Genomic DNA, 26,885 nt, shown 5'->3' on the forward strand with positions numbered 1-26,885 from the left:
AGACTGCTTCAAACCTCTATACACTATGCATGCAGTCCTCTAACCACCTACACACTTGTAGTTCACACCTCAATCCCCCAGGTAATATCCATACGCTCCAGCAAACACCCTGTCACTCCCTTTGCAATCCTTAAGTGACCCATTCAGCACCATGTACTATTCCATTCACTGTGCCAAAACCCATCCACTTATAAATCAACCAGGCACTCTCCTTGTAGTACTCCTCTAGTGACAGAATGTTATAATAGCCGTATAGCCCTTCGTAGATGGGTATACCACAAAAATGGTCAGTAATTTGACAACTGGCACTTCTGTTTTCAAGAAGGCTTGCACCACGATGTTAATACTGTGCGCCAAACACGGCACTCTGAAATAGCCACCGTTCTCCATGGCCTTAACTATATTACTGCCATTATCCGTGGAAACATAACCAACTGTGTGATTTCTTGGATGCAGCCATTCATTGACCTTCCTGTTAAACTCCTCCAAAAGGTTAGGTGCAGTGTGAATATTTCTCCATGGCAAACATGCCTACTGTTGCATGTTTGCGAGTAGCTTGAAAAACTTCCTCCTTGTCAACATCTTTGTGTTTTAACTGTTTTTCGACCCCCGCAAAAGAGACCCAGTGTGCAGTGATGCACATGTAATCAGGGGCTTGGCAACTGGTCCACCTGTCTGTTGTCATGTGGATAGTGTGAACAGCACTCTTCAGAATAGCTGAGCCAATCACCTCCAGCACATCTTGATGTAGTGCTGGAACAGCAACCCTTGCAAAATAGGACCGGCTAGGAACCTTCCATTTAGGGCAGACTGTTGCCACCAATTAACAAAAACCCACCCCTTCCACGAAAGAGAAAGGGAGAAGGTCCAGCGCTAGCCTTTTAGCCAGCTTTGCGTTATACAGATGCACCGTTGGGTAGTTGCGTTCAAATGGCGCATCCGACCAAAACATGCTGCTAATGGTGGGCTGGACCGTTTTACGTGATGATGATGATGATGATGCAGACTTCAAACCAGTTAGGCTCATTGATTTAGTTTTTTGCATTGGTGCCTGTCCCAGACTCTTAGTGTGCCTCATACATGTTGCAGGGGTAGAGGGTGTGGGTGCTACCACTGCAGTGCTGCTGCCAGGGGTACTGGGTGTACCAGAACAAATGTGTGTCGCTTCTTCATTTCCCCCCTGCACGATCAGCCTCTCATCAGATGCAATATCAAGGGATACATTTCGATTTGTTTTTGTTTTGGCTTCCTCAATGTCACTTAGGTACTTATACCACTGGATAGGGTGGTGTTGTTTGAGATGACCTCTCTGGCCTCCGGTACCATAGTTGGTACCAAGCTTACCCCGACTAACTGATACTTTACAAATCGAACAAACGACCATGTTTTCCGCCTTTTTGCTAACAGTAAAGAAGTCCCAAACTGGGGACTGGAGATGTCTGCTGGTGGTGGAGGTGCTACTTAGACTTTCAATGCCAGATGAAGTGGAGGATGGGTGTGGCTGAATTTGTTTCTGTTGTTCACTTACAGCACCACTACTTGAGGTAATGGAGGTCGAGCTGGATGGAGGTCCCTGCTGGCCCTTCTGTCGAGAAAATATGGAAGCTGTAGGTCGTGTTGGTGTTGTAGTTAACTGCGTTGGTGGTGGTACCAGTGCCACGCCGCCCACATCCCAATCAGCAGCCATTCGGGCTAGGGTTAAAATGTTTGTCTGCTGCATGCCCGCTGTGGCTGGAGTGACGCCTGTGATTACTGGGTCATCGTCAGACTGTTCATCAGCAGCAGAAGGCACCACTTCTTGTTCATCGTCATCAAACATAAGTCAAAGCCTTGCTGGAACCTTCCTTTTAGGCTTAGCTACCTTTGTCGGCTCATGGCGTGCCTCACTGTCAGACTGCATTGGTGGGTTCCAATCACGATCAAGGTCATCATGGGCATAATGGATGAAAGCTAGGCAAAATGGGTGCAGGCCTGAGCACACTGCCTGCCTTCCAAATGGCCCCTTGACCCCCAGCACATGGCCAGGCCCTGCCTGTACCAGCCCTCAAAATGGCCCCCACCCACATGGCCAGTCCCCAACAACACCCCAAAAAATCGAAAAACACATACAAATCACCACAATCCCATGCCATCCATGCCCTCAATGATGTTTAAATTCAAGATACCCCACAGAAAGACTAGGCCCATGCACCACTGAGTACCCCTGGGCATAATGGTTGAAAGCAAGGCAAACTGGGTGCATGCCTGAGCACACTGCCTGCCTTCAAAATGGCCCCTTGACCCCCAGCACATGGCCAGGCCCTGCCTGTACCAGCCCTCAAAATTGCCCCCACCCACATGGCCAGTCCCCAACAACACCCCAAAAAATCGAAAAACATAAAAATCACCACAATCCCTTGCCATCCATGCCCTCAATGATGTTTAAATTCAAGACACCCCACAGAAAGACTTGGTCCATGCACCACTCACTACCCCTGGGCCTACTGGCTAGTGAGGCTTTACAGGCACCCCAAAATAAAAAAAAATAAAAACATATAACAGTGAGCTAAAATTCCATGACATAAATGAGAATTAAGTAAAAAAAAAATCAAAGAAACAGTTGTATCATGCGCCCATGACTAATCCTGGGCCTACTGGATACTGTGACTAGCTACCCACCACAATATATATTTTGTTAAAGTTGTGAAAAAAGTTTTAGAACTGGAGTTGCCTCAACTGCAATGCCCCAAACAAACAACACCAACTTACTTGTAAAAGCTCAAGACCAAAAGTGATCCAAACTCCAAAGTCCAAAAAGTCCTCAAATACAAAAATCCACCAGCAGCAAGAAAAAGTAATCCTTCCAGCTCCACAGCCAAATGAAAAGTGACCAGTACATGGACAAAGCACTGGGAGGAGCCTGCTGGACAGGAACAGGAAGTTGGAGACTCTGGGGCACTTCCTTCCTCCCACCCCACCCCAGAAAATGGACTCCTGCACCAAAAAGTGCAGCCAAATGTCAATCTGAGGAGTTATTCTGATCAAAATCATCATTTTCACAAGGTTTATGCTTCCTGCGGTGGATTTCTTGTGCAGAATTGCAATTTTGCAATTTCTGGAACGCGAGCTGTTCAAACCTCCCGCCGTCGCGGGCATTTATGACGTACTCGCGTTGTCAAACTCTCGCTGTGCAAGATGGCAAGCCGCGATGACGTAATTGCGATTGAAAAACTCTCGCACGATCACGCAGCAAGATCGAAAATGGCGCAGCACACGCAAAACCGGGAGAAAAACAACTCGGCAGGCTCAGAGTCAACGCCGCGCGCGCGAGATTGTATTTTTCAAGCGCGACCAAGCAAAATAATTCGTAGCTTGCGAATTTGCAAATTATTGGGTAAATTCGCTCGATTCGCGGATCGCGAAATCGTCAAGAATTCGCAAATTCGCACGCAAAACAGATTTTACGCCCAAGCTTAGTCTGTGCTGGTTAGTAGGTATAGTCAGTTCAAGGACAACCGGGTTGTGGTCAGATAAAGTCCTCTGGAGCGTGTGGACCTCAACTACCCTCCCATTTACCTCCTCATTAAGCAAACAGCAGTCCAGTCAAGACCCACTATTAAATACTGGTGTTATGTGTGTACCTTCTATGACCCCCTCATTTCGCAGGTGCCAGGCATCCACCAGACCCATCACCAGCATGCCATCCCTTATGCACTGTGCAACTTTAATCGTCAGTGCACCAGCTGGTTTGGATTTATCCACTTGTGGATTGAGGTGTGTGTTGAGAATGAGATCTCCCCCCACATGAGTGCAGCTTCCGGCCAAGTGTGTAAGACATTAAACATTTGCAAAAAAGGCGTTGTGTCATCCACCACAGGACCATTCATATATATAATTGTCACCAGCACCTTCCCCAGTTTGCCCAGCACCATAGCCCAGAGGCCCTCCGTGTCTACGCTGATCTGTATAGTCGTAAACGGCACTCCCCTTTTGAAGAGTGTTGGACTTGGCCCTTCTGGCAGGTTCACCCCTGAACTTTTTGCTTTTTAATGGTGACCTGGTGATAGTGATTTTTGGCTTCTGCGCACTTTACCACTGTGTCCCAGGGTAAAGTGGGTGCGTGTGGTGAGGTTGGCCTGGCCTCCCATAGGAATGCATGGGTAGTTCCTGATGCATGGGGTGTGCGAACTCGTGAGATTGAATGCTGCGCTGCGATGCTGCCCTTTTATCCGAGGGATTCCCCGGCGTGGGGATCCCCCCCCCCTTGGCCCATTTTTGGCGCGAGTGCCCACCTCGCTTATTTGCCATTATTTTGGCCCCTGGCAGGTGCCCACCCCGCCAGGGACCTTGCCGCTATTTCCTTTTTTTGCCTAACGGTGGCACATACCCCGCTGTAAGGGTTAATTTCAGGGAGCCTACCCCTCGTTGTAACACCGAGTTCACCGCCGCTGGCCCGGGACCCCTCGTGACGTCCTCCCCGGGCCGCCCTGGGATTGGCTGCCGGCCCGTGGAGTTCCGGAAGTCCCGCCCCCGCCGCGAAGCGAGAAGAAGCAGGAAGCGGCGGGAGCCTACTCCGCTCTCCTGCATTGCCCAAGTAAAGCCGCTGTCAAACCCCCCCAGGGCTTCCTAGAGTGAGGGAGAGCCCCGGAGAGCGAAAGGAGGCCGCGACACCATAGAGTCCCGAGGAGCGGGAGCTCTCCAGACAGCCGCCGCGAGACCCGGTGAGTGCTTTGCGGGAGAGGGGGGGTGTCGGGGCACATTGCCGTGCTGGCCCCCCGCCAGCGCGAGGTCCGTAGTGTTGAGAGGCCCGTGGGGCCTCACTTGAGTTCGAGTCCCCCAGGGAGGGACTCCAACGACAGGCCGTATTGTTAAAGAGCCCAGCGAGGCTCCAGGGGCATTTGGATATTTGGAGCCTGCAAGGCTCGGGGGCATTTTGTTATTTAGAGCCCACGGGAGGCTCTTAGCTCATTTTGTTTATGTCGAGTCCACGAGGGACTCCAACGAAGGCCACATTTGTTTAACGAGCCCTGAGAGGCTCCTGAGTGCATCATTGTTTGAGCCCGAGAGGCTCTTGGGGGACACGAGTGCTTTGGCCAGAGCCTGCGAGGCTCCAGTGTTGGCCACATCATCTCCACAGCTGCCCAGCACTTAGTGGGCAGCTGCTCCGTTTAGGCCCCTGACATTTGGGACAGCCACAGGTTGTGGCTTACGTAATTTCTTCGAATTTTCCTTCCCTGCACCTCTGAATGTGTTTTGATGCGTCATGTGCCTTGTTCTTACACCGCTGAATGTATGTTTATGCATCATGTGTTTTCCTTCCCTACATCTCTGAATGTTGTGAAGCATCATGTGTAATATGTTCATGCTTATACCCCTAAATGTATTGTGATACTTAGGTGGTTGTTCCTCCTAGTACAGGTGTTGCTAGGGAGGTCCTGGTTTCCTGCGTAATATTCTCCTAAGGTGGTTAGGGTTGCGTAGGTGGTACTTACCTGTTACCAGTAGTTACTGGTTGTGTGCCCTGTTTGTTTTTTCCTACAGTGATTATTATTCTATGTTCTACAAGTGCATATTCCTGACAGTGGTCCCTGTGGCCCTGTCCTATACATAATCCCCTGTAAAATCTGTCCGTGCCTGTTGGCACATTGTAAAGTGAGCGTTTCTATCTAATGTGTTTTGTAATACAAAGGCTATTTTTACATATACCTTGTGTGGAGTTCCTTTTGTGGGGGGCCTTGGATGTTGTTGCTGGTGGGTGCGTGCGCAAATGCTTTTCACATCGCCTCTGAGATAAGCCTGACTGCACATGCCAAGCTACCAAGAGGGTGAGCAGGGTTTCTCTTGGCGGGTGACTTCCTTGCCCTGACTTAGAAAGGTGGTTTCTGCCTGGCTTTGGCGCAAGCCTCAGCCAACCAGAAATCTCATCTCTAACAAAGAGAATAAGGACCCCCCTCGCATAGATGGAATACGATGAGGCCAGCCGGTATGCTGCCCATCTGCACACCACCTTGCCCTCCGTATGTTTACTAAGGTGAGTCTCCTGCAATAGGGCAATCTTTACATTATGTCTATCCAGCTGTGCCAACACTTGCCTGGTCTTCTTAGGTGTATTCAAACTGCGGACATTCCAAGTAATACATTTATAAGTCTCTCCTTTCATGTATAGTGGTAAGCTGCACCATAATAATAGCTGACCATTCCAGAGCACATGTACATATAACAACACAATTCGTAGGTGTTATTGTATCTCCAATCACACTACCTTCGATGAGAAAAAAGGAACATACCCTCCCTCCCTCCACCCACTTCAGCATCCCTAAATTGCCAAAGGCCTGACCCCCCCATGTAACTCCCAACCTAACAAAAACAACATGAAACAATGTATATGGTGGGGAACACCCAATGGGGGTTGTAGCGCCGAAAGCCACTCCCAGATCTAGTAAGGAGGGGGCCGCCAATGTGTTACCTCATCCCATCACCACGGCCAATCCTTCAGTCACCTAGTAAACAAAACCTAGTATCGGACCTTACTTGTGAGGCTCGGGCCCCATTAGAAATATGCATAAGCAAAGTACAGTAGAGCAACCTTTGGCTTCTCAAACCTACATTATTTCTCCACCCAGCAACATTAACCACACAAGTTTGGCCGTCTTTTGCCTGCAGGACAAAAGGCTTATGGTTCGTAACATATCATTTGTTCAAGCATACAAAAACTGTGTCTCTGGTAGAAAAGTCATTCAAAACAACATCAAAGCGCCGCTGGGCACTCGACAGGTCAGATATGTACAACATAGTTCCAGGGCTCAAGCCCTCTTACTGTTCAGTGATCGACATCCGATGTGCGGACCGGGGAGTTCCGCTGACGCTGTAGAGATTTAGCGTGCTCCATCGCTTGTTTGGGGTTCGTAAAAATCTCACTGCTATCCGCTTCCCCAATCCACAACCTTTCCGGATAGAGCATGGCATAATGAATCTGTTCTTTCATCAGCACTTTCTTGACATTTTGAAATTCTTTCCGAGCAGCTTGCACGGTGGTTGTGAAATCCGGGTAAAACGACAAAGCATTGCCCTGGTGAGTTATCGAACCTTTTTGATGCGTAATGTGCAGCACTGTATCTCTGTCTCTGAAATTAAGCAGCCTAGCAATTATTGGCCTCGGGGGAGCACCCGGTGGAGGGCGCGCTGCCAAGGATCTATGAGCCCGCTCCACAACAAATAGGGGTGATATGTCATCCTTGCTGCAGATGTCCTCTAACAGCATCTCCATGTAGTCTTCCAAGCACCCCACATTTGTGGATTCAGGAAGGCCCAAAACGCGAATATAGTTGCGCCTGGAACGCGCTTCTATGTCCTAATTTTTCGCTTGGATGACAGCTAAGAGTTCCGTAATGTCTGATGTTTTCGCGGCTACCTGCTGTAATCCATCTTCAGCGTCTGTGATGCGCTATTTCGCTTCTCCAATTCGCGCTGCCTGCTTATCTAGTTTTGCGGAAAAGTGATCCATCCTACCATTGAGGGCCTCATTTTTTCCATCTATGGCCTGAAGACTTGCTTGAATGGCGGTTAGCAATTTCTCAAGGGCCGTGGTGGCCTGTGATGATGACTCAAGCTGCGAGTCCAAGGGCGCGTTTTGCGCAGACCTGCCGCCCTAGCGTATTTCAAATGTGAGGCGAGGTTGTTTTTTTTCGGGTTTCCCCATGTCACTCCCAGCCTGGGAAAACACAGTCCAATGAGAGAAAACAATTCCACACGTGTCTTTAAGGTATGAGCAGCCTCAGAAACTTTCCCTGCGTAGTCCGAATAGTATTTATGCAGTTTGGCAATTATTTATTTATTTATTTATTTTTTATTTTAGCGATTTGTATAGCGCCTGGTGACCCAAGGGCATCCCCGCGCTGTAAGGAGATTGTTTATCCTGTAATGAGAGGGAGGGAGGAGGAACAGTTATTTCGGGAATAGGTGCGTTTTCAGTTTTTTGCGAAAGGTCAGGTAGATGGCTTCCAGTCTGAGGGTGCGTGGGAGGGAATTCCATCTCACGGCCGCTTGCACTGAGAATCGTCGGCCTCCGGTGCGGGTCCTTTTGAATTTGGGGACGTTGGCCAGGTGCTCAATTAATACATATACATCTGATGGCCAAAATAGTCATTCAACAAAGGTTTTGCTCGGACATTACTCCAAAGAGACAGAAGAAAACATCATAAGATTCAAAACACTTTTCTTGTTCCATTTAATTTAACTTGTTTCAATTTCCTAATTCTATGGGACATCAAAGAACTCTGGGCATTCCGCTCCAAGAGATCCAACAGACTGTACATAGGATGTTTTAGAAATGCAAGTGGTACATCAAACACGAAATTCACATTCAAATGCACAGTTTGCTAAACATTATAGCACTACTGCGAAACAAACAGTAACGGCCACGTTGAGGGTCCTAGTCCTAGGGCCTTCCAGGTCGTGATGTTCAAGGAACAACCGATGACAGCCGACACGTGTTTCGTTACATGTAACGTAAGTTTCTCAAGGCTCACTCTTATATAAAATGTCAACTTTTTTACGGAAAAGGACCACGTTAATGATTTCCTGTCTTGGTAAAAGATGCTGTAAATGAGGACCTAGTAATCCATGAATAGTAAGTGTAGTCCCTTCAGGAATATGGGGTTTCATGGATTAAGGAGTGTAGTTTAGGACGGTCTGTTGAAAATACCTGAAAAGAATGGTTCCGGTCTCGCCCCGTTGTATTTTTTGACCCCAATAAGGGTTGTTTTCTAGTGATTGTTCATCTCAGTATATTCCAAGATTCGGAGAATATATCTGAACACCGCAGTAGGTAAAGTGCCGCAATAACAATAGTATGCGCTGAGTATCTCAGTTTGGAAGCCAGTATAGCCAGAAACATATATGAAAGTAGTTTATTAGATGGGAAACAAGGACTTTGATATGTCCTTGTGAAAAACGAGCCGCAGTATCTGGCGTCCGGGGCAAACCGAAAGGTCCATGATACCCAATATTCCTGAAGGGGCTACACTTACTATTCATGGATTACTAGATCCACATTTACAATCTTTTACACAAACAGGAAATCAGTCACGTGGTCCTTTTTCGTAATAAATTTGACATTTTATATAGGAGTGAACCTTGAGAAAGTTACATTACATGTAACGAAACACGTGTCGGCTGTCATCTGCTGTTCTTTGAACATCACAACCTGGAAGGCCTGAGGACTAGGACCCCCAACATGGCTGTTACTGTTTGTTTCTCTGTAGTGCTACAATGTTTAGCAAACTGTGCATTTTAATGTGAATTTCGTGTTTGATGACCCACTTGCATTTCTAAAACATCCTATGTACTGTCTGTTGGATCTCTTGGAGCGGAATGCCCAGAGTTCTTTGATGTCCCATAGAATTTCGAAATTGAAACAAAAATTAAATAGAACAAGAAAAGTGTTTTGAATCTTATGATGTTTTCTTCTGTCTCTTTGGAGTAATGAGAACAACGGATCCTTCATGTCCGAGCAAAACTTTTGTTGAATGACTATTTTGGCCATCAGATGTATATGTATTAATTTAATTGCCAAACTGCATAAATACAAATCCTAGAGTGCTGAGGTATAACCTATTTTTGTAAGATAATCAACAACAGGTATTCTTTCCTGTTGATTCGACATGATTGGTAGTGGGATGCCCCCTTTACCTTGAGTGGCACCGTAACATTGACATAACCCTAACTTGGGAACATACCATTTTTGTACTTTTGGGAGAATTTGATGTGCAACTTGTCTAGACCATCACTACCATTTCATGTTATGGTAGTCCGAATAGTGTAGCTAGAACGTGAGAAACATTATTGTCACCACCTGCACCTGAGCAGCAATCGTGGATAGACACTGGGTACAAAAGTAACCCTGTAAGACAGTGAAGGGCACTACGTTGATCGAGTATTTCCTGATGACGCCAGATATTAAGGCCTCTCTCCAACTGGATTCCTATCAGTGGTGCGGCCAGCATACACCTCAGTGAGCATATCCAAGCATAGTGCGGCAGGATGGGGGAGGGGGCACAGCCACGTGGTTCTTGGAATGTGAAGGCCAAGGAACCCCTTGCGTTCACAGGATGCACCCCCAAAACAAGAAGCTTGATGCAGTAAATGTCTAGCTTCTCCAACCGCCATGAAATCCAGTCTTGTGTCGCTGCACCTCTGGGGGTCCCCCAGCACGTCTATGCCAGTCAATCCACCCGGGTGCAATCAGCTAGTTTCTCCCCAGTTCGCACATCGGGTGAACAGGCAACCATCATGTGAGGGGGGCCAATAGATCGGCACTGTGTCTAGGCAGGGGGGCTCCGCCTCCAACACGATTCCCAGTTAAGCAGCCCTCTCACAGCCCATTCTCCGCTCCGAAGCCGGCCTCTTGTGTGGTGCGACGTCCATGCTCCACTGTTGCAGGCCCTCCGCTCACCTTCAGCAGCAGCCTTCATGTGCTCTCTCGGACTCACAACCCTCCTGGTGGCGTCTCGTCATTCAACACGGTTCAAGCTGCACTCCGGTCTGCACCAACTGCTCCAACAGTGCACACACACATCGCTATGATTCTCAGCAGATGATTCCTCGTCTCACACCGCAGCCATTACTGCAGCTCCGGATCGCGTCACATGTTACCGATCTTCCTGCAGCGCGTCTAAATCGGCCCAAAACACATTGACGGCTCAACCAGGTACACAGCAATCCGGTCCCAGGGATTAATTTAATGGATGGCTAGGTAGAGGCAGGATAAATGCAGGATGTAGTCGGCGGCCGGCAGAGCAACACTAGAGTGCGGCCATCTTGCCGAGCACCAAGCCACGCCCCCACATTTCTCAGAAATGTTAAATCTTATCTTAAAAATGTCTGATACGAGTAGTATTGTACATGTATTTAAGACCGTATTTTCTGGACTGTTAGCACCTTTTGAAGCAGTCCTAGGAATATTTCCAAACTTCGTGCACTCAGTGTTTCGCGGATTTCCTCTTCCTTTGGGACTCGCTCCAGGGATACTATTCTTGCTCCTACTACTGCAATATAGCAAGCCAATTCACCAATGTCACCCAGTTCTCCATGGAGACAACTCTACTAGCGATGAAGTGTCATGAGCGCATCGTCCAAATTTTGGGAGTACCTAGTCTAAGAGAATTAAATACCACATGGTTTCTGTCATTCAGACCAATTTGGCAAGATTGCATCTTACCTGTTCTACGCTGCCTGCTATGCGTAGAAGAATGCGTGTTAGACACATGTCTCACACTCCCATCAGTCGTGCCAACGGATGTTGATACTTTGCTTGAACCAGTAACGGCCCATGCATTGTATTGTCCCCAGCGGCTACCTTATCTGACCCAGGGTGGTGTGGAGTGCAAAAAAACGATGGATTTGGGCCCAGATCTTTTGACTGGGGGAGTGTGTGACATTGATCCACATTCAGTCCATCACTTGTTGTTTTTTGCAATTGCCGCCCTAAGTGCGCTGGGGATGCCCAGACGTGGGTCCCAGGCACTCCACACCACTTGGAGTCAAGCTAGCCGGGCTGAAGAGAGGTGTTACCTCGAAACCGGTCCGGTCCTCGGATGCTTGATTCCGGTCTGGGAAAGATATGGCTGTTGTAGTTCGGACTGGACTGTTCCCATGGGGCAACAGGGTCAGAGCTGATTTGCATAAAGCCATTATCTGACCCAGGGTGGTGTGGAGTGCAAAAAAACGATGGATTTGGGCCCAGATCTTTTGACTGGGGGAGTGTGTGACATTGATCCACATTCAGTCCATCACTTGTTGTTTTTTGCAATTGCCGCCCTAAGTGCGCTGGGGATGCCCAGACGTGGGTCCCAGGCACTCCACACCACTTGGAGTCAAGCTAGCCGGGCTGAAGAGAGGTGTTACCTCGAAACCGGTCCGGTCCTCGGATGCTTGATTCCGGTCTGGGAAAGATATGGCTGTTGTAGTTCGGACTGGACTGTTCCCATGGGGCAACAGGGTCAGAGCTGATTTGCATAAAGCCATTATCTGACCCAGGGTGGTGTGGAGTGCAAAAAAACGATGGATTTGGGCCCAGATCTTTTGACTGGGGGAGTGTGTGACATTGATCCACATTCAGTCCATCACTTGTTGTTTTTTGCAATTGCCGCCCTAAGTGCGCTGGGGATGCCCAGACGTGGGTCCCAGGCACTCCACACCACTTGGAGTCAAGCTAGCCGGGCTGAAGAGAGGTGTTACCTCGAAACCGGTCCGGTCCTCGGATGCTTGATTCCGGTCTGGGAAAGATATGGCTGTTGTAGTTCGGACTGGACTGTTCCCATGGGGCAACAGGGTCAGAGCTGATTTGCATAAAGCCATTATCTGACCCAGGGTGGTGTGGAGTGCAAAAAAACGATGGATTTGGGCCCAGATCTTTTGACTGGGGGAGTGTGTGACATTGATCCACATTCAGTCCATCACTTGTTGTTTTTTGCAATTGCCGCCCTAAGTGCGCTGGGGATGCCCAGACGTGGGTCCCAGGCACTCCACACCACTTGGAGTCAAGCTAGCCGGGCTGAAGAGAGGTGTTACCTCGAAACCGGTCCGGTCCTCGGATGCTTGATTCCGGTCTGGGAAAGATATGGCTGTTGTAGTTCGGACTGGACTGTTCCCATGGGGCAACAGGGTCAGAGCTGATTTGCATAAAGCCATTATCTGACCCAGGGTGGTGTGGAGTGCAAAAAAACGATGGATTTGGGCCCAGATCTTTTGACTGGGGGAGTGTGTGACATTGATCCACATTCAGTCCATCACTTGTTGTTTTTTGCAATTGCCGCCCTAAGTGCGCTGGGGATGCCCAGACGTGGGTCCCAGGCACTCCACACCACTTGGAGTCAAGCTAGCCGGGCTGAAGAGAGGTGTTACCTCGAAACCGGTCCGGTCCTCGGATGCTTGATTCCGGTCTGGGAAAGATATGGCTGTTGTAGTTCGGACTGGACTGTTCCCATGGGGCAACAGGGTCAGAGCTGATTTGCATAAAGCCATTATCTGACCCAGGGTGGTGTGGAGTGCAAAAAAACGATGGATTTGGGCCCAGATCTTTTGACTGGGGGAGTGTGTGACATTGATCCACATTCAGTCCATCACTTGTTGTTTTTTGCAATTGCCGCCCTAAGTGCGCTGGGGATGCCCAGACGTGGGTCCCAGGCACTCCACACCACTTGGAGTCAAGCTAGCCGGGCTGAAGAGAGGTGTTACCTCGAAACCGGTCCGGTCCTCGGATGCTTGATTCCGGTCTGGGAAAGATATGGCTGTTGTAGTTCGGACTGGACTGTTCCCATGGGGCAACAGGGTCAGAGCTGATTTGCATAAAGCCATTATCTGACCCAGGGTGGTGTGGAGTGCAAAAAAACGATGGATTTGGGCCCAGATCTTTTGACTGGGGGAGTGTGTGACATTGATCCACATTCAGTCCATCACTTGTTGTTTTTTGCAATTGCCGCCCTAAGTGCGCTGGGGATGCCCAGACGTGGGTCCCAGGCACTCCACACCACTTGGAGTCAAGCTAGCCGGGCTGAAGAGAGGTGTTACCTCGAAACCGGTCCGGTCCTCGGATGCTTGATTCCGGTCTGGGAAAGATATGGCTGTTGTAGTTCGGACTGGACTGTTCCCATGGGGCAACAGGGTCAGAGCTGATTTGCATAAAGCCATTATCTGACCCAGGGTGGTGTGGAGTGCAAAAAAACGATGGATTTGGGCCCAGATCTTTTGACTGGGGGAGTGTGTGACATTGATCCACATTCAGTCCATCACTTGTTGTTCTTTTGCAATTGCCGCCCTAAGTGCGCTGGGGATGCCCAGACGTGGGTCCCAGGCACTCCACACCACTTGGAGTCAAGCTAGCCGGGCTGAAGAGAGGTGTTACCTCGAAACCGGTCCGGTCCTCGGATGCTTGATTCCGGTCTGGGAAAGATATGGCTGTTGTAGTTCGGACTGGACTGTTCCCATGGGGCAACAGGGTCAGAGCTGATTTGCATAAAGCCATTATCTGACCCAGGGTGGTGTGGAGTGCAAAAAAACGATGGATTTGGGCCCAGATCTTTTGACTGGGGGAGTGTGTGACATTGATCCACATTCAGTCCATCACTTGTTGTTTTTTGCAATTGCCGCCCTAAGTGCACTGGGGATGCCCAGACGTGGGTCCCAGGCACTCCACACCACTTGAAGTCAAGCTAGCCGGGCTGAAGAGAGGTGTTACCTCGAAACCGGTCCGGTCCTCGGATGCTTGATTCCGGTCTGGGAAAGATATGGCTGTTGTAGTTCGGACTGGACTGTTCCCATGGGGCAACAGGGTCAGAGCTGATTTGCATAAAGCCATTATCTGACCCAGGGTGGTGTGGAGTGCAAAAAAACGATGGATTTGGGCCCAGATCTTTTGACTGGGGGAGTGTGTGACATTGATCCACATTCAGTCCATCACTTGTTGTTTTTTGCAATTGCCGCCCTAAGTGCGCTGGGGATGCCCAGACGTGGGTCCCAGGCACTCCACACCACTTGGAGTCAAGCTAGCCGGGCTGAAGAGAGGTGTTACCTCGAAACCGGTCCGGTCCTCGGATGCTTGATTCCGGTCTGGGAAAGATATGGCTGTTGTAGTTCGGACTGGACTGTTCCCATGGGGCAACAGGGTCAGAGCTGATTTGCATAAAGCCATTATCTGACCCAGGGTGGTGTGGAGTGCAAAAAAACGATGGATTTGGGCCCAGATCTTTTGACTGGGGGAGTGTGTGACATTGATCCACATTCAGTCCATCACTTGTTGTTTTTTCCAATTCTGATGACAGCATTCACTGAGATCTCACAGAAGCAAAATGCTACTGTTGAGGTACGAGAGAAGATGGGCACACAGGTACCTTCTGATTCGAACATTGCTAATGTGACCATTGCTGACGGCAATGGTTCACATCTATGTGCAGTTGATCTTCTTAGCGAGGTAATCCAACTTTCGCCTACAATGGTAGACACATTTTTTACGGCTTAGAAGATTTGATGTTTTCTCTTACCACAAACACTGACTTTTGATTTGGCACACAGTGTTCTGAGAGACTCTGAATTCGACCTTCCTTTTTTCAAAACAAAGTTCTAACTTTGGGATTTTTTTTTTCTATGATTATTAATTTTTCTAAGTTTGTATTTTTTGTTTTTGACACAAAGGAATCTGCTTAAAGTAGAACTATTCATAGAGAACTAGAATTCTTTGAAAAACTTCCAGAGACAATATTTGACCTTGTCTTCATACCAACAGGTATATGTATTCTGACATGAAATGTTTTTGGTACCTTTTCTTTTCTGTATTTACGAGCCATTTCATAAAATGTATTTTCTTGATTCATTCAGATAGCATTTTTCAAATGTCAACTATATTCTTTGAATGAAATATTGCTGGAATGCGTACAGCACCATTGCTTGTTTGTGTACAACCAGTATCCATGCATGTGTATGTATTTTGGATGGGGTTTAAACACTTGTTGTATAGATAGCTGTTAGATTCGCTTATATATGTTTAGAACTTAGTATTTAGTAGAAGTCGTACATATGAAAGTGGAGTGGGTGTTGTATGGTGTTTTAGATTCCAAATGAATTTTCCCGATTCATGCCCTTATATAGGTACGAAAATGTTTTCCCTAATATAGGCATATAAAGAAAGCCCTTATTTGGAAATAGCCCATGCAGTCCAAATACAGGCAAGGCTACTTCCATCCGTTCATCTACGTCACAACGATTTCTTGGAAAACCAACCTCTTAAGCCGTTAGGGACTTCCACTTGCTTGAATATTGATTTCTCCAAGAACTAAGATATTTTACAATGAACATCTATTCCTTAGGGTTTCATTCATAATGTTCATATGCCTGACTTTACGTCAAACATGGCATTCCTAAAAAACTTCAAGGTATAAATATACCTTCACTTGCTATGGCAAAGCACGGTGTGGTTCGGTGCAGTTCGACAAACTACTTGCCCAACGCAGCTCGCTACGTGTCGAAGGAAGCCGACTCTCCAGCCGACGCACTGATCAGGAAGCTGTCCTTCTCTGCCGAGATTCCATCTTCAGTGTTTCTGACTCCCCTTGCAGGGTGTTGGGAAATCGAGTCCCAAGACAGAGATACCAAACCTCCTTCATTCTAAAGGTATGGAGCTTATTAGAACCTAGACAAACCTTTGACAGTTCTTGGCAAAAACTAAACCTATGCTAAAGACCATACTTACTTCTTCCCTCGTTCTAGACCTAGGTTAGGTACATTGGGGTAGGCGTATTCTAGAAGCACCAGTTGAGTATTTTAGCATGTGTTATTTATGTATGTAATTTTATATGGCTTAGAAACCATACAATGCCATTACAGTATTATTTTATAATACTATTCACGTTGTAAGCATTATGCTTTGCATTCTGTCTAACAATTGTAGCAGTTCACCTCTCTTGCATGAGAGAGAAGACTGTTCAATAAACGCTTTTATTGAAAATGCCCGTCTCACTATTTCTCTGCAACTCTGTAGAAACAAAGCATGCACGATTGTTATCTATTGTTTCCATGACTCTGAAGATATGTTCTTATTCTTGGGGAAACAAAGTTGTCATGTTTATGCGGTTGTCAGAAACTAATCCCTTCTTGTGTATTCGAGAAAGTTTCTAGTGACCTCTGAGCTAGCTGGCACTCACTATTAAGTTTAGTATATTTGATAGAGACCTATTGACCTAAGTCTTACGTCATATCTATAGGATATAATATTCCAATGTGAAGAGCCTATTGGGAATATAGGAACTACACTACAGGGGGTTGCGTATCTGAGTGTATGTGGGTTTTATATATGTGTGTGAGATTGTGAGATTGTGAAAGTGTATTAGTGTGTATGGTTGTGAGGGATTGTCTCTGTGAGTATCTGGGTGTGTGATAAATGTATTTGTGTGTGTGTGTCATAGTTTGGATGTATGTGTGTATATGTATGTGTGTGAGGATGTGTGGTTGATTATGTGTATGAGCTATTGTATACATGTCTTTCTGTGTGTGAGACTACATTAGCTATAACTCCTGCCTTTTCTATGCACTGTTTGTACCCTTGCATAGTAGGTCACTTCCAGCATGTGAAATCATAGCATTCATGACAACACTTATAACTTCTCAAACTACATTATTTCTCACAAATCAGTGCTTGGTAGAGTGGCAAGTTATTGTTAGTGTTGTGTGGTTGTTGAGCTGAAATGAATGTGTAAGAAGGTAAGCTACTTATAATTATTTAAAGGTGGTGGATAAATTGTAAATCAACGTTATAATTATAACTTCAGAATGTTTCAATTTTGTGTAGTTTAAACTTGGTTTGTATAGGAAAAATCAATTTTTCTAACTCTAACCAAGCGTTAACCTTTGGTTTTGCTATTGAATTTCAATGTTAAAAGAAAAGTGTTTTCAATCATAGAGTACAGAGTCAAAAGTGGAGAGTTGTCATGTGGAGTATAGCACAGTATAGTGAAGGAGAGTGTTGTAAATGCTGCTGTTGTAGAGCCGAGTATTGCAGATTGGAATCAAGTGGAGCAGAGTGTTGTAGCATATCGTACTTGTGTAATAAAGTTTTATATAGTGTAGTGGCATGGTGTCTCATTTAGTGGAGTCAAGTACTGTAGAAGGGAACACTAATTTGACATATAATTCATTACATCTTAAAAAAGGTCTATAATTGTGGGTATAGATCAGTGTTACATACTAAATATGACAAAAGAAATATAATAGCATGTTGCTGTAGCATAATATTAATATGTAAATATATGTCCTTTGTTTAATTGTTAAAATTGTTTCCATCAAGGAAAACTACAAGAACCAGACGGAGAAGATCATTAGTACATTTGAGCTGCTGAAGGAGTTTCTGGACAAAGAGAAGCAACAACTTCTCAACAAACTAAAAAAGGAACATGAGCAGAATATGAAGAAGACGCAAGAGAACCTGAATGAACTGGAGATATCACAATCTACACACAAGGGCCTCATCACAGATTTAGAGGATAAGTTTCAGCAAGAAGATGTGGACATGCTGAAGGTAAGAGCCGGTGTCTGATGCCGGTGAATGTTCAAAGCAGGCTTGCTTGCAATGATGAACAGACCTTATTGGGTTGGGAAGGAAAGCCCTTTGTAGCTCTGGACTGCATGTTCCCCTGCCGTATGTCATTTCTCCAGGGGTGCTCACTACAGACCTTGCCTTTTACATGGATAGGATTGGGACTCTAGAGTGGTGTTGTGGAAGTGGGCACACTAAGAGGACCCTCTTTAGGAAAGTGGATACTAGGGTGTCTACATTGACTTTGTGGGGCTGACAATAGTGTTAGCTTTACCTGTCTCAAACACTTTGCCATTCTATTTTTATTTTCATCCATGTGGTTCATAGGTGAGAAGGATAATATTTCTATCTGCATGATTCATGTGTAGGAATGTGAGGATCGGGGTGCATGGCAAACATGATATGAAAGGGAACCCATTTTGTCCCAGCAACCTTTGATGGTGGACAATTTTTGGCTTTTGTGTAAAGATGCCCAGACCTTTGTTAACTGGGAAACCTGCATCTTTGACATCCCTTCCCTTCCCCAGTGTCCTTTTATTGACAGAGTGTTCAGTGATAATATGTTGTTTTCCTCCAGAGCCCCAGAACAATCCTAGCTCTGTCCCATCTTCTTTCCTCATCTGTGTCACAAATTATTTGACCTGGATTTTAGGGTTGAATAAACATCTATATCAGTGCTTGCAGAAACGAGCTCAGGAAAGGCGCCAGAGATCAAGCAGCATTTGGAGAACTCTCCTCATTTTCAAACTGCATAGAAGAGCTGATTGTTGGACTCTGGGGATAAATACTGACCAGCCTGAACATACCTTGTTCCAGGATCATTTAAGCTCAAGGGCAGGGCTGTAACCCAGTACCATCGAGCAATGTCTTTGACCCAGCACCTGAATCTGCTAATTTCTGACCTCCATTTAGCAGACTGGAGATTAGGGACTTAGAGGGAAATTCTGAGTTTAGTGGACCATAAATTGGTGTTCCTCCCACATCATACATTGTGGTAACCCAGCTCTTTTTAGAGCAAGGGGAAGTGCTTGATTAATACTGCAGAACTGTGACTGCCTCTATTGGAATAATCCTTTGTCCTGCTGGCCTCTCTGCCACAGGAATGCCAGGTCATACTGCTGTCATGCAGCTTTATTAGGCGCTCCCACAACATTTGCCTGTATGCGACCCCTGTGAGTCATAGCAGTCGCAGTAAGGAACATTGCTCCATTGTCCCTTTATGAGGAGAAAAAAACTCCCTGCATTTAGGCATCATAGAGTTTTTGTTTTTTGAGAAGAACTCCTGCTTTGGGAACGTATACCTGAAAAACAAAAAGTAAATTCTTCAGCTCCCATAAAGTTAATCTGTTTTCACAGCAACCACTGCAGCATCTAAATAGCTGGGCAGTCTTCTGCAAAGGGAGCAGAGGCCATACCCTTCTCTGACCTAGCAGGCTGGTGGCCTGCCCACCATACTCTAATCTGACCCTGAGTCTTGGTTAGGTTTCCTCCTGAATGCGGTGCTGCACTGTCTGGAGAGGAGACATGCCCTACCTACTGGGAAGAGGATTGCTGGACTCCATCTTACAGAGGAGAGCCTTCCATGGAAGAATTTCATCAGCTCAACTCCTAGAGAGCCTTGAGGCTGACCCTCTGCTGTGCAGGAAGGGTTGCTGACTACAGAGTCCTGGTGTCTACCTTAAATTGGCCCCATAGGAGTGCAAGAACCACATCGGTGTCTTCTCCGGGAGTGGAGGTAGTAAGAGTGGTAGCTAGGTGAGGCCATGCTGCTCCCAGCTCTGCAATCCAAGTGTGGATCCATTGTACGGTTGTGGAGTTTTGTCCAGGACTCTTGGCAAGCCAGGCACCAATCTATTTTAACTGTGAACTGCAGCGGACAGCTTATGAGACATTAAAGTTCTGATTTTAGCAGGAAGCTCTGAAACATTTAATGCCCTAACATCATGGTTTTATTTTGATTATCTATGAGGCCGGGATTTGTCTTCCTGGTTCCCCTCTTTGTGTGGCTAGATTAATAAGTGTTACTAATTCTGAATGGGTTCAATCAAGGGTTCTTCAATTTGGATGGTGTCTTTGTTTTTGGTCTGGCCGGTTTCTGTGTGCAAGTTCAGAAATCTTGCAACAACTTGCTGTCTTTGTAGTGGTGCACAAAAGCCTGCTCCATAATATACACCGATATAGTACTCCATTCAAGCGTAATGACTGGAGTGTGTCGCTGACCTGTATCTAGTGGTAACTGAGGTTAGGAGGTAGCCTTATTGATGAATTGTTGTTTGCTGAGTTATGAGTCTGGCCCTCACCACTGGCTTGGGTAAGTCTGGGACTGCTTGGTGTTACTAGTCTGAGTTAGTCAGGTGCGAAAGAGAAGTACTTACAATCCAGTTTGGGATTTAGTTGTATGGTGCCCCCTGGACACTAATGCTAAATGGCTAGATTTGTCTCTATTGGAGCATGGTATGTGCCTTTATTGCCATGAAACCTCCCACACTGGATCTAACAGTACATTTAATAATCAAGACATGGTTTAATTTTCCATGTTCAGCATATAGAAGAAATAACATAAACACACATAAAATAAAATGGAAAGGTACTGTTAAGTGTATCCTATGATTTCAAGTGTCTGCTGCTCTTAGGTCATTGCAGATGATTACAGTCAATATAGGTAGGAATTGGAGTACATTATTATAAGTGTATCTCACTTCTGAAAATTCAGTAGTATATCACATCAAGGCAGTGCATAATTTGTAAAAAAAAAAGTTAAAATAAAAAGTAAGTATTAGGGCCCTTCTCAAGAGGCTGGTGCAATGCACCACCTATTTCCCCTACCAGCTCATTCACACAAGTGTGACAATTCTAACTAATCCACCCCAAAGCTATCAGAATTACCTGGATGGCAGGTTTTATTAATTGTTATGTATGTTTAATAATTAAACACATTTGCTGTGCTCACCTCAAATTCAGACAAACAGTACCCCCATGTGGTGGACTGTCCTTTGTGCTGGCGTTGAGAATTATGTGGCGGTTCAGAGTGCCGGCTCAAATTAAGCAGTGCATCTAGGTCAGATGTAGGACACGACTTTATCACTAAAAAACTTAGTGAATGGAAACTTTGTATCTGCTTTTGTCAAACCTCACTCCTGTGCCAAATACTTTGATGTGCTTGTTTTTGATGCTAATTCGTCCTCCACTCTGTCTGATCTGTTTCGCTCTTTCCTATTCTAATTGTCAAACCTAGGAACACACAGAAAAAGTGAAAAAAAACACTTGAATTAACCCATATTGCTTTATTTTTCAGACTGAGGGAAAAGTGTCACAGGGTGTCTGGGACTACAGTATTGCAACTCTATTATGTTGTGAGTATAGAGAGAGCAGTAGCACCCCTTTATCGTAGCTAAGGTCCACCAGTTGTCCCTTCATGTACTACAGCACCTTCATGTGTCGATTGTATATGACTCAACTGCAATCCCTAAGTGTTTTAAGCCCTTTTATGAATGTGTGACCTCCCCTGCAGTCCAGGGGGATCTTGAGCATTTTGGCATCAGCAGAGGGTGAAATTCTGCTCCATATTGGACAAAGCAGGCAAAAGAAGAGAGTGAGACTGACTCCCTCCGAGGAGGTTCAGTACTTCCATGAGAACGTTTGGATCATTTTAATGCATCATTTCTACATAAACTGGTAAAAAATATCCAGAGCTTCTGAAATGAAAATAATGAAACAGTATTAAACACAAAAGAGGGGCGATGGTCAAGTCAATTTATACTCTACCCCCCCAGACCCCCAAGAAACACTAATGTACACACAAGGGGGGTGTATAGAGTGGGTAACAAACATAAATCGGATTAAACAAACAGAGACAGCCCCAATAGGGCAAATCGCTCTGTTTGAAAAAACTGCCCTCACTCACATACCGAAGTATGTGGCATGCTTCATCATGGGGCATGCTTACAATACGCCCTGGTGTAGCCACACACAGGGCGGAGCATAAGGGAGGGGGAAAAAAATAATAAACTTCTCTCAACAAAACATATAGTCAAGACAAGGAGACATAGACGACATATAACACAAATCTTGGTGAAAGCCGTGCTAGCACCAAGTGATCACCACTGAAAAGTGCGACGAAAGATGCAGTTAGGAAAAGTGATTAAAACTGATTAAGGGTGGCAACCAGAACACAACCTTTATTAAGCTTTTCTTGACACCCCATCAGGATTAAAAAGAAGGAAAAGGATGGGAAAAAGCCTCAACGAGATAATTAGGAATCTCAAAGCTTCCCTCCTACCACTGCCAGAGTCAACATGTTTCGACCGCTCTGTATGTGCCCATCGTGTCACTCCGGTCTTCTTCAGGACCGTCGCATTCAGTGCCACTCTGGGTTTCTCCGTACTTCGGATGATGATACCCCTGGGGTGAGGTAGGTCCACTAGATCCGTACCCCTCCCGTGATGTGTGTGGAGACAGTTCCCTCAAATGCGGGAGAACATTCACTGTCGTAATAAAAGAGAAGATAGTACAGACACTCTTAATGATCACATGTACTTACTATCATTCTCTTTTCATTATGTCTCTTTAAAGTCAAAACCCATTGGAACCCCTTATCTGATGGTGAGCTAAAATCCCGGTAACAAATTATACCATGAGTCCTGCTCAAATAAGTGTAATCGCTTGCACATATTTAACCTGATGAATACAGGGTACAAGCCCTTTAAAAACGTCCATTGCCTCACATTTTGCGTGGTCATTCGTATCTCAAACCTAGCCCCTTCAATGTTAATGGGGCCGTCATTATACTACAACCCACTTCTCATCCTATCTTAGTGTCCCCACTCCAAACGAGTGTACGTGTAATTGTGCACTTACCGAGTTCATAGTATTAACAAACTCGAACTGGTGTCCGGTGGGAGGGACGCCAAAGAACACAATCTGGAATGAAATGGAATGGAATGCATAAGGGAGACGATGTTACCTCAGATGCCTCCATCTCCCGATGTGCAACTCTGTTTACACACGCTAAAACAATGTCTAGCATTGTTGTGCCTTCATCAGGTCTAAACCATCAAATGCGCTCTATGCGCTCGCCCCCTCAAGCCTTCTCCTTACCGTTCTGTAGGCGAGTCCCTGTTTATTCACCTGCAGACCGTGACACCGCGCAGATGATACGCGCTGTGTCTCTCCGTACTTTTAAAGAATGTCAGTACCGGGTTAGAGCGTCCCACGTGACCGCGTCATCGGCGTCGTCACGTGGGGCGCCAACGTACTCACACGTTCTCCACCTCATGGGAAATGTAGTTCCATGGGCGGATAACGACCCACGTAGTTGGTTCGAGGACCCCAAGATGCCGCAATGAGTGTGGTGATCGCCATCCACTCTAGAAGATGCCGTTACAATGGATGGCATTCTATCGCAGTGTGCCCCTAGATGTCATATTAATGTATAGGGGTGAGGTGGGGGAGGGGGAAGGGGGGGGAGGGGGTAGGCAGGGGAGAAAAAGAAAAAAGGAAAAATGGGGCCGGGCGGGGGGTGAATGTGTTAACCCTGTCAGCACCAGCCTCAGAAGATAACTGGATCAGGCAATCTATCTGAATAGAATAATCCTTCAGGGGTAAGGTAAACCACGACACCATTCAATCCATACCATGCGTGGTGTTATTATGGATTTACTATATGCTTTATGTCATACGGACTATAATACTCAAGGTCAGAGTTAGATCTCTTCCATTATGGGCGAACTCGAAGCCCTGTGGGCCATTAATATTGTTGTTGATGTCTCTCCCCAAAGCCATCGCTAACTCCTAGGAGCCCGAGAGTTAATGTTCACGGTAGATGTCACATCTCCTAGGAGGTCATCCGGGAGGGGAAATGAAGTGCAGATGGTAATAGCTCATGGAGTCATACAAATACCAATAGTGGCTCCTCATAGATCTCTATGGAATTTACAGGGTAATCAATGTGAACCTATCTCTTTACTCCATAGCACTTCACTATCTGCTCAATGCCTGCCCCCGAATATCATCATTTAGTCCCACCACATGGCTCTTCAACCGGTACACCCATCTCTTCTCCCGCCGGAGCAAGAGGCTTTGTTCATCAGCTTGGTGTCTACCTAATTGGATTTTCTCAATGACGGTCCACTTTAGGTCATCTATACCATGTCTTTTTTCTTTAAAGTGGGCTGTGAGTCTTGTGTTAGTCTTTCCACACCTAATCGTGCTTCGATGTTCTGTGATTCTCATGCGCACTTTTCTACTCGTCATCCCCACCTACATTTTTTGGCAGGGGCATGTTATCAGGTATATTACTCCCTGGGAATTACAGTTGGTGTGAGATCTCTGTTCCCAGGGAGTACGAAGGCCGAGGTCAAGAGTTTTAGAGTTGCATGTAAGATGACAGACGCTGCATGAACCGCATCTAGTGTGACCAGTCAGTTTAGGTAAGCCAGTTAGTGTGTTAGTCTCCCTTACTCCTCCCAGATCCCTGGGTCTAGTGTGTATTAAGAGGTCCTTCAGGTTCTGGCTGCGTCTGAAGGAAAAGAGGGGTCTTTCCATATTCATACCTCCTGTGTTGAGAATTTTCCATTTCTGTAGGACCAGGCGTTTTATTTGATGTGATGCCGTGTTGAAAGTGGACACAAACACTGGCTTTTTCATTTCCGGTCTAACAGTTTTAGTGAGTAGTGATTCCCGATTAGCATTGAGGGCCCTTTTCTTTGCCTTCTTGATCACTCTCAATGGGTAGCCCCTCTGATATAGTTTCTCTGTCAAGGCCTCCGATTCCGCCACAAAATCCTCCCTCTCTGAACAATTCCGGCGGATACGGAAGAATTGACCCACTGGTAGATTCTCCCGTAAGGAGCGTGGATGGAAGCTCCCAAAAGCCATTAGGGAATTCTTATCTGTTGGTTTGTGGAAAACCTTGGTCTTCAGGGTACCATTGGGGGATTCGATCACTAGGTCCAAGAATGGTAAATGGGTTTTGGTGATAGTCGAAGTGAAGTGGAGGAACGGATTCTGAGCGTTGAGCCACTCCAAAAAGCGGTCCACAGATGTTCTCTTGCCCCTCCCAATCACTAAGACGTCGTCGATGTAACGACGCCACAATCGCAGATTGTTTGCCCATGGACCGGTGGTATCCAGGATTGTCATTTTTTCAAAGGCCCCCACATATAGCCCTGCTAGACTGGGGGCAAACACACTCCCCATTGAGCTCCCATGTGTTTGGAGGTACAAAGACCCCTCAAATTCGAAAAAATTCCTGGTTAAGGCTATTTCGGACAGATGTAGGATGAAGGTCTGTGGTGTTTCGTAGGGCCACTCCCCCTCAAAAAGTATCGTTTCCAAAACCCTGAGGGTTTCCCGTTGCGGTATATTAGTGTATAGGACTTCTATGTCAAGCCCTATCAAGAATTCCTAGTCCGGGTTGAACGGCATCTCTTTCAACAAATTCAAAACATCTAGTGTGTCTCTTAGGTAGGTCGGTAGTTTATGGACTATTGGCTTAAAATAGAGGTCGCAGAATTCAGAGAGGGGCTCCAGCAGGGACCCCATCCCGGAGACAATAGGTCTCCCGGGAGGGGGTCGCACTGCTTTATGGATTGAGTTGTATTATGAGGCATGGTATTATGAGGCATGGTGTGAAGTGCAGTTTTGTGGAACGTTGCTAAGTGGCATTGACTGGATTTATGTGGAGTGTATTTATGCAATATGGAGTAGAGCATAATTATGTGGAGGTAAATTATGTGGTGCTGAGTGGTATTATGTGGAGTGTAATTGTGTTGTGTGATGAATTGTATGGGATGAATTGTGGAATTGTGTGCCGAATGGAATTATGTGGCATGCTGTGGTGTATATTTGTGCGGAGTGGAATTATGCAGCATGTTGCAGAGTTGTATTTTGTGGAGGGTAATTATGGTTTTTGGAGTGAAGTGTAAATATGTTGTGTGAAGTATAATTATATAGGTTCAAGTAGAATTATGTGTAGTTGAATTGTGTTGAGTGGAGTGGAATTATGTGGTTTAGAGTGGTATTAAGTTGTGTGGATTGTTATTATGTGATGTGGAATTATGTGGTATGGAGTGAAGTGGAAATATGTGTTTTTTAATTTTTACGATTGTAATTATGTGGTATGAAATGTTGTAGGATTACATTATTTATAGAGAATAGTGTGGGATGGAATTATGAGATGTTCAAATGTGCTGTGTGTGGGAGACTTAGCATAGCTGGCAAGGTTTCAGATTGCAATGTGTGACATTTTCATAATTTCAGTGTAATTATGAGTGACATTTCAACGACTATGAGTGACACTTTCTCCTGAGCAAAATCAAGCAAAGAAGAGGAGGGAAAGATATTAATATTAGAAATTTCGCCCATTTGAGCTACTAGAAACTCTAAGAAAGTCACTGAAGTAAAGTGCGCTAACAGCAGGCTACTGAAAACTGAGCAGGGTTGGACAGTGTGAATGTCACCCAATAATACAGTTAACTTATGAGAACGTCACACTTACCAATCTGAAACCTTGCCATCTATGAGGGAATCAGTGTGAAAATGTGCTCTAATTGAGGTGTGTTCCTCTGCACCCTCATGGTGACCAGCCTGCCGGGTGTCCTTTCAAACCTGCAAGCGCCAAGCACTTTTCCACCAGCTACTTGTTAATGTAGCTCTACAAAATAAATACATAGGATGCTCTCTGCAGAACTCAGAGGTTTGCCTGCGCCAGTTTACACTTAATCTTGTACTTTAAAAGTGCCACTTCTTTTAAGGTCCAATCAGGCCTCCCATAATGTGTCCTTACTCTGTGTAGAAATGCTGCAAAGTTGTTTTTAAATGCTAA

The 26,885-nt window shown here is 46.0% G+C and overlaps 1 protein-coding gene across 1 annotated transcript in view; it reads left to right on the top strand.

The window, feature by feature from the left end:
* The window catches only part of LOC144752941 (E3 ubiquitin-protein ligase TRIM39-like), a 142,751-nt gene that overhangs the window by 79,954 nt on the left and 35,912 nt on the right, over positions 1–26,885 (top strand). The window contains exon 3 of the mRNA XM_078640754.1: positions 17,813–18,043. Coding sequence (XP_078496880.1) covers positions 17,813–18,043 — 231 coding nt within the window. The remainder of the gene's footprint in view (positions 1–17,812; positions 18,044–26,885) is intronic.

This window comes from Lissotriton helveticus, chromosome 5_1 (genome assembly GCF_964261635.1).
Source record: "Lissotriton helveticus chromosome 5_1, aLisHel1.1, whole genome shotgun sequence".
Lineage (NCBI taxonomy): Eukaryota > Metazoa > Chordata > Amphibia > Caudata > Salamandridae > Lissotriton > Lissotriton helveticus.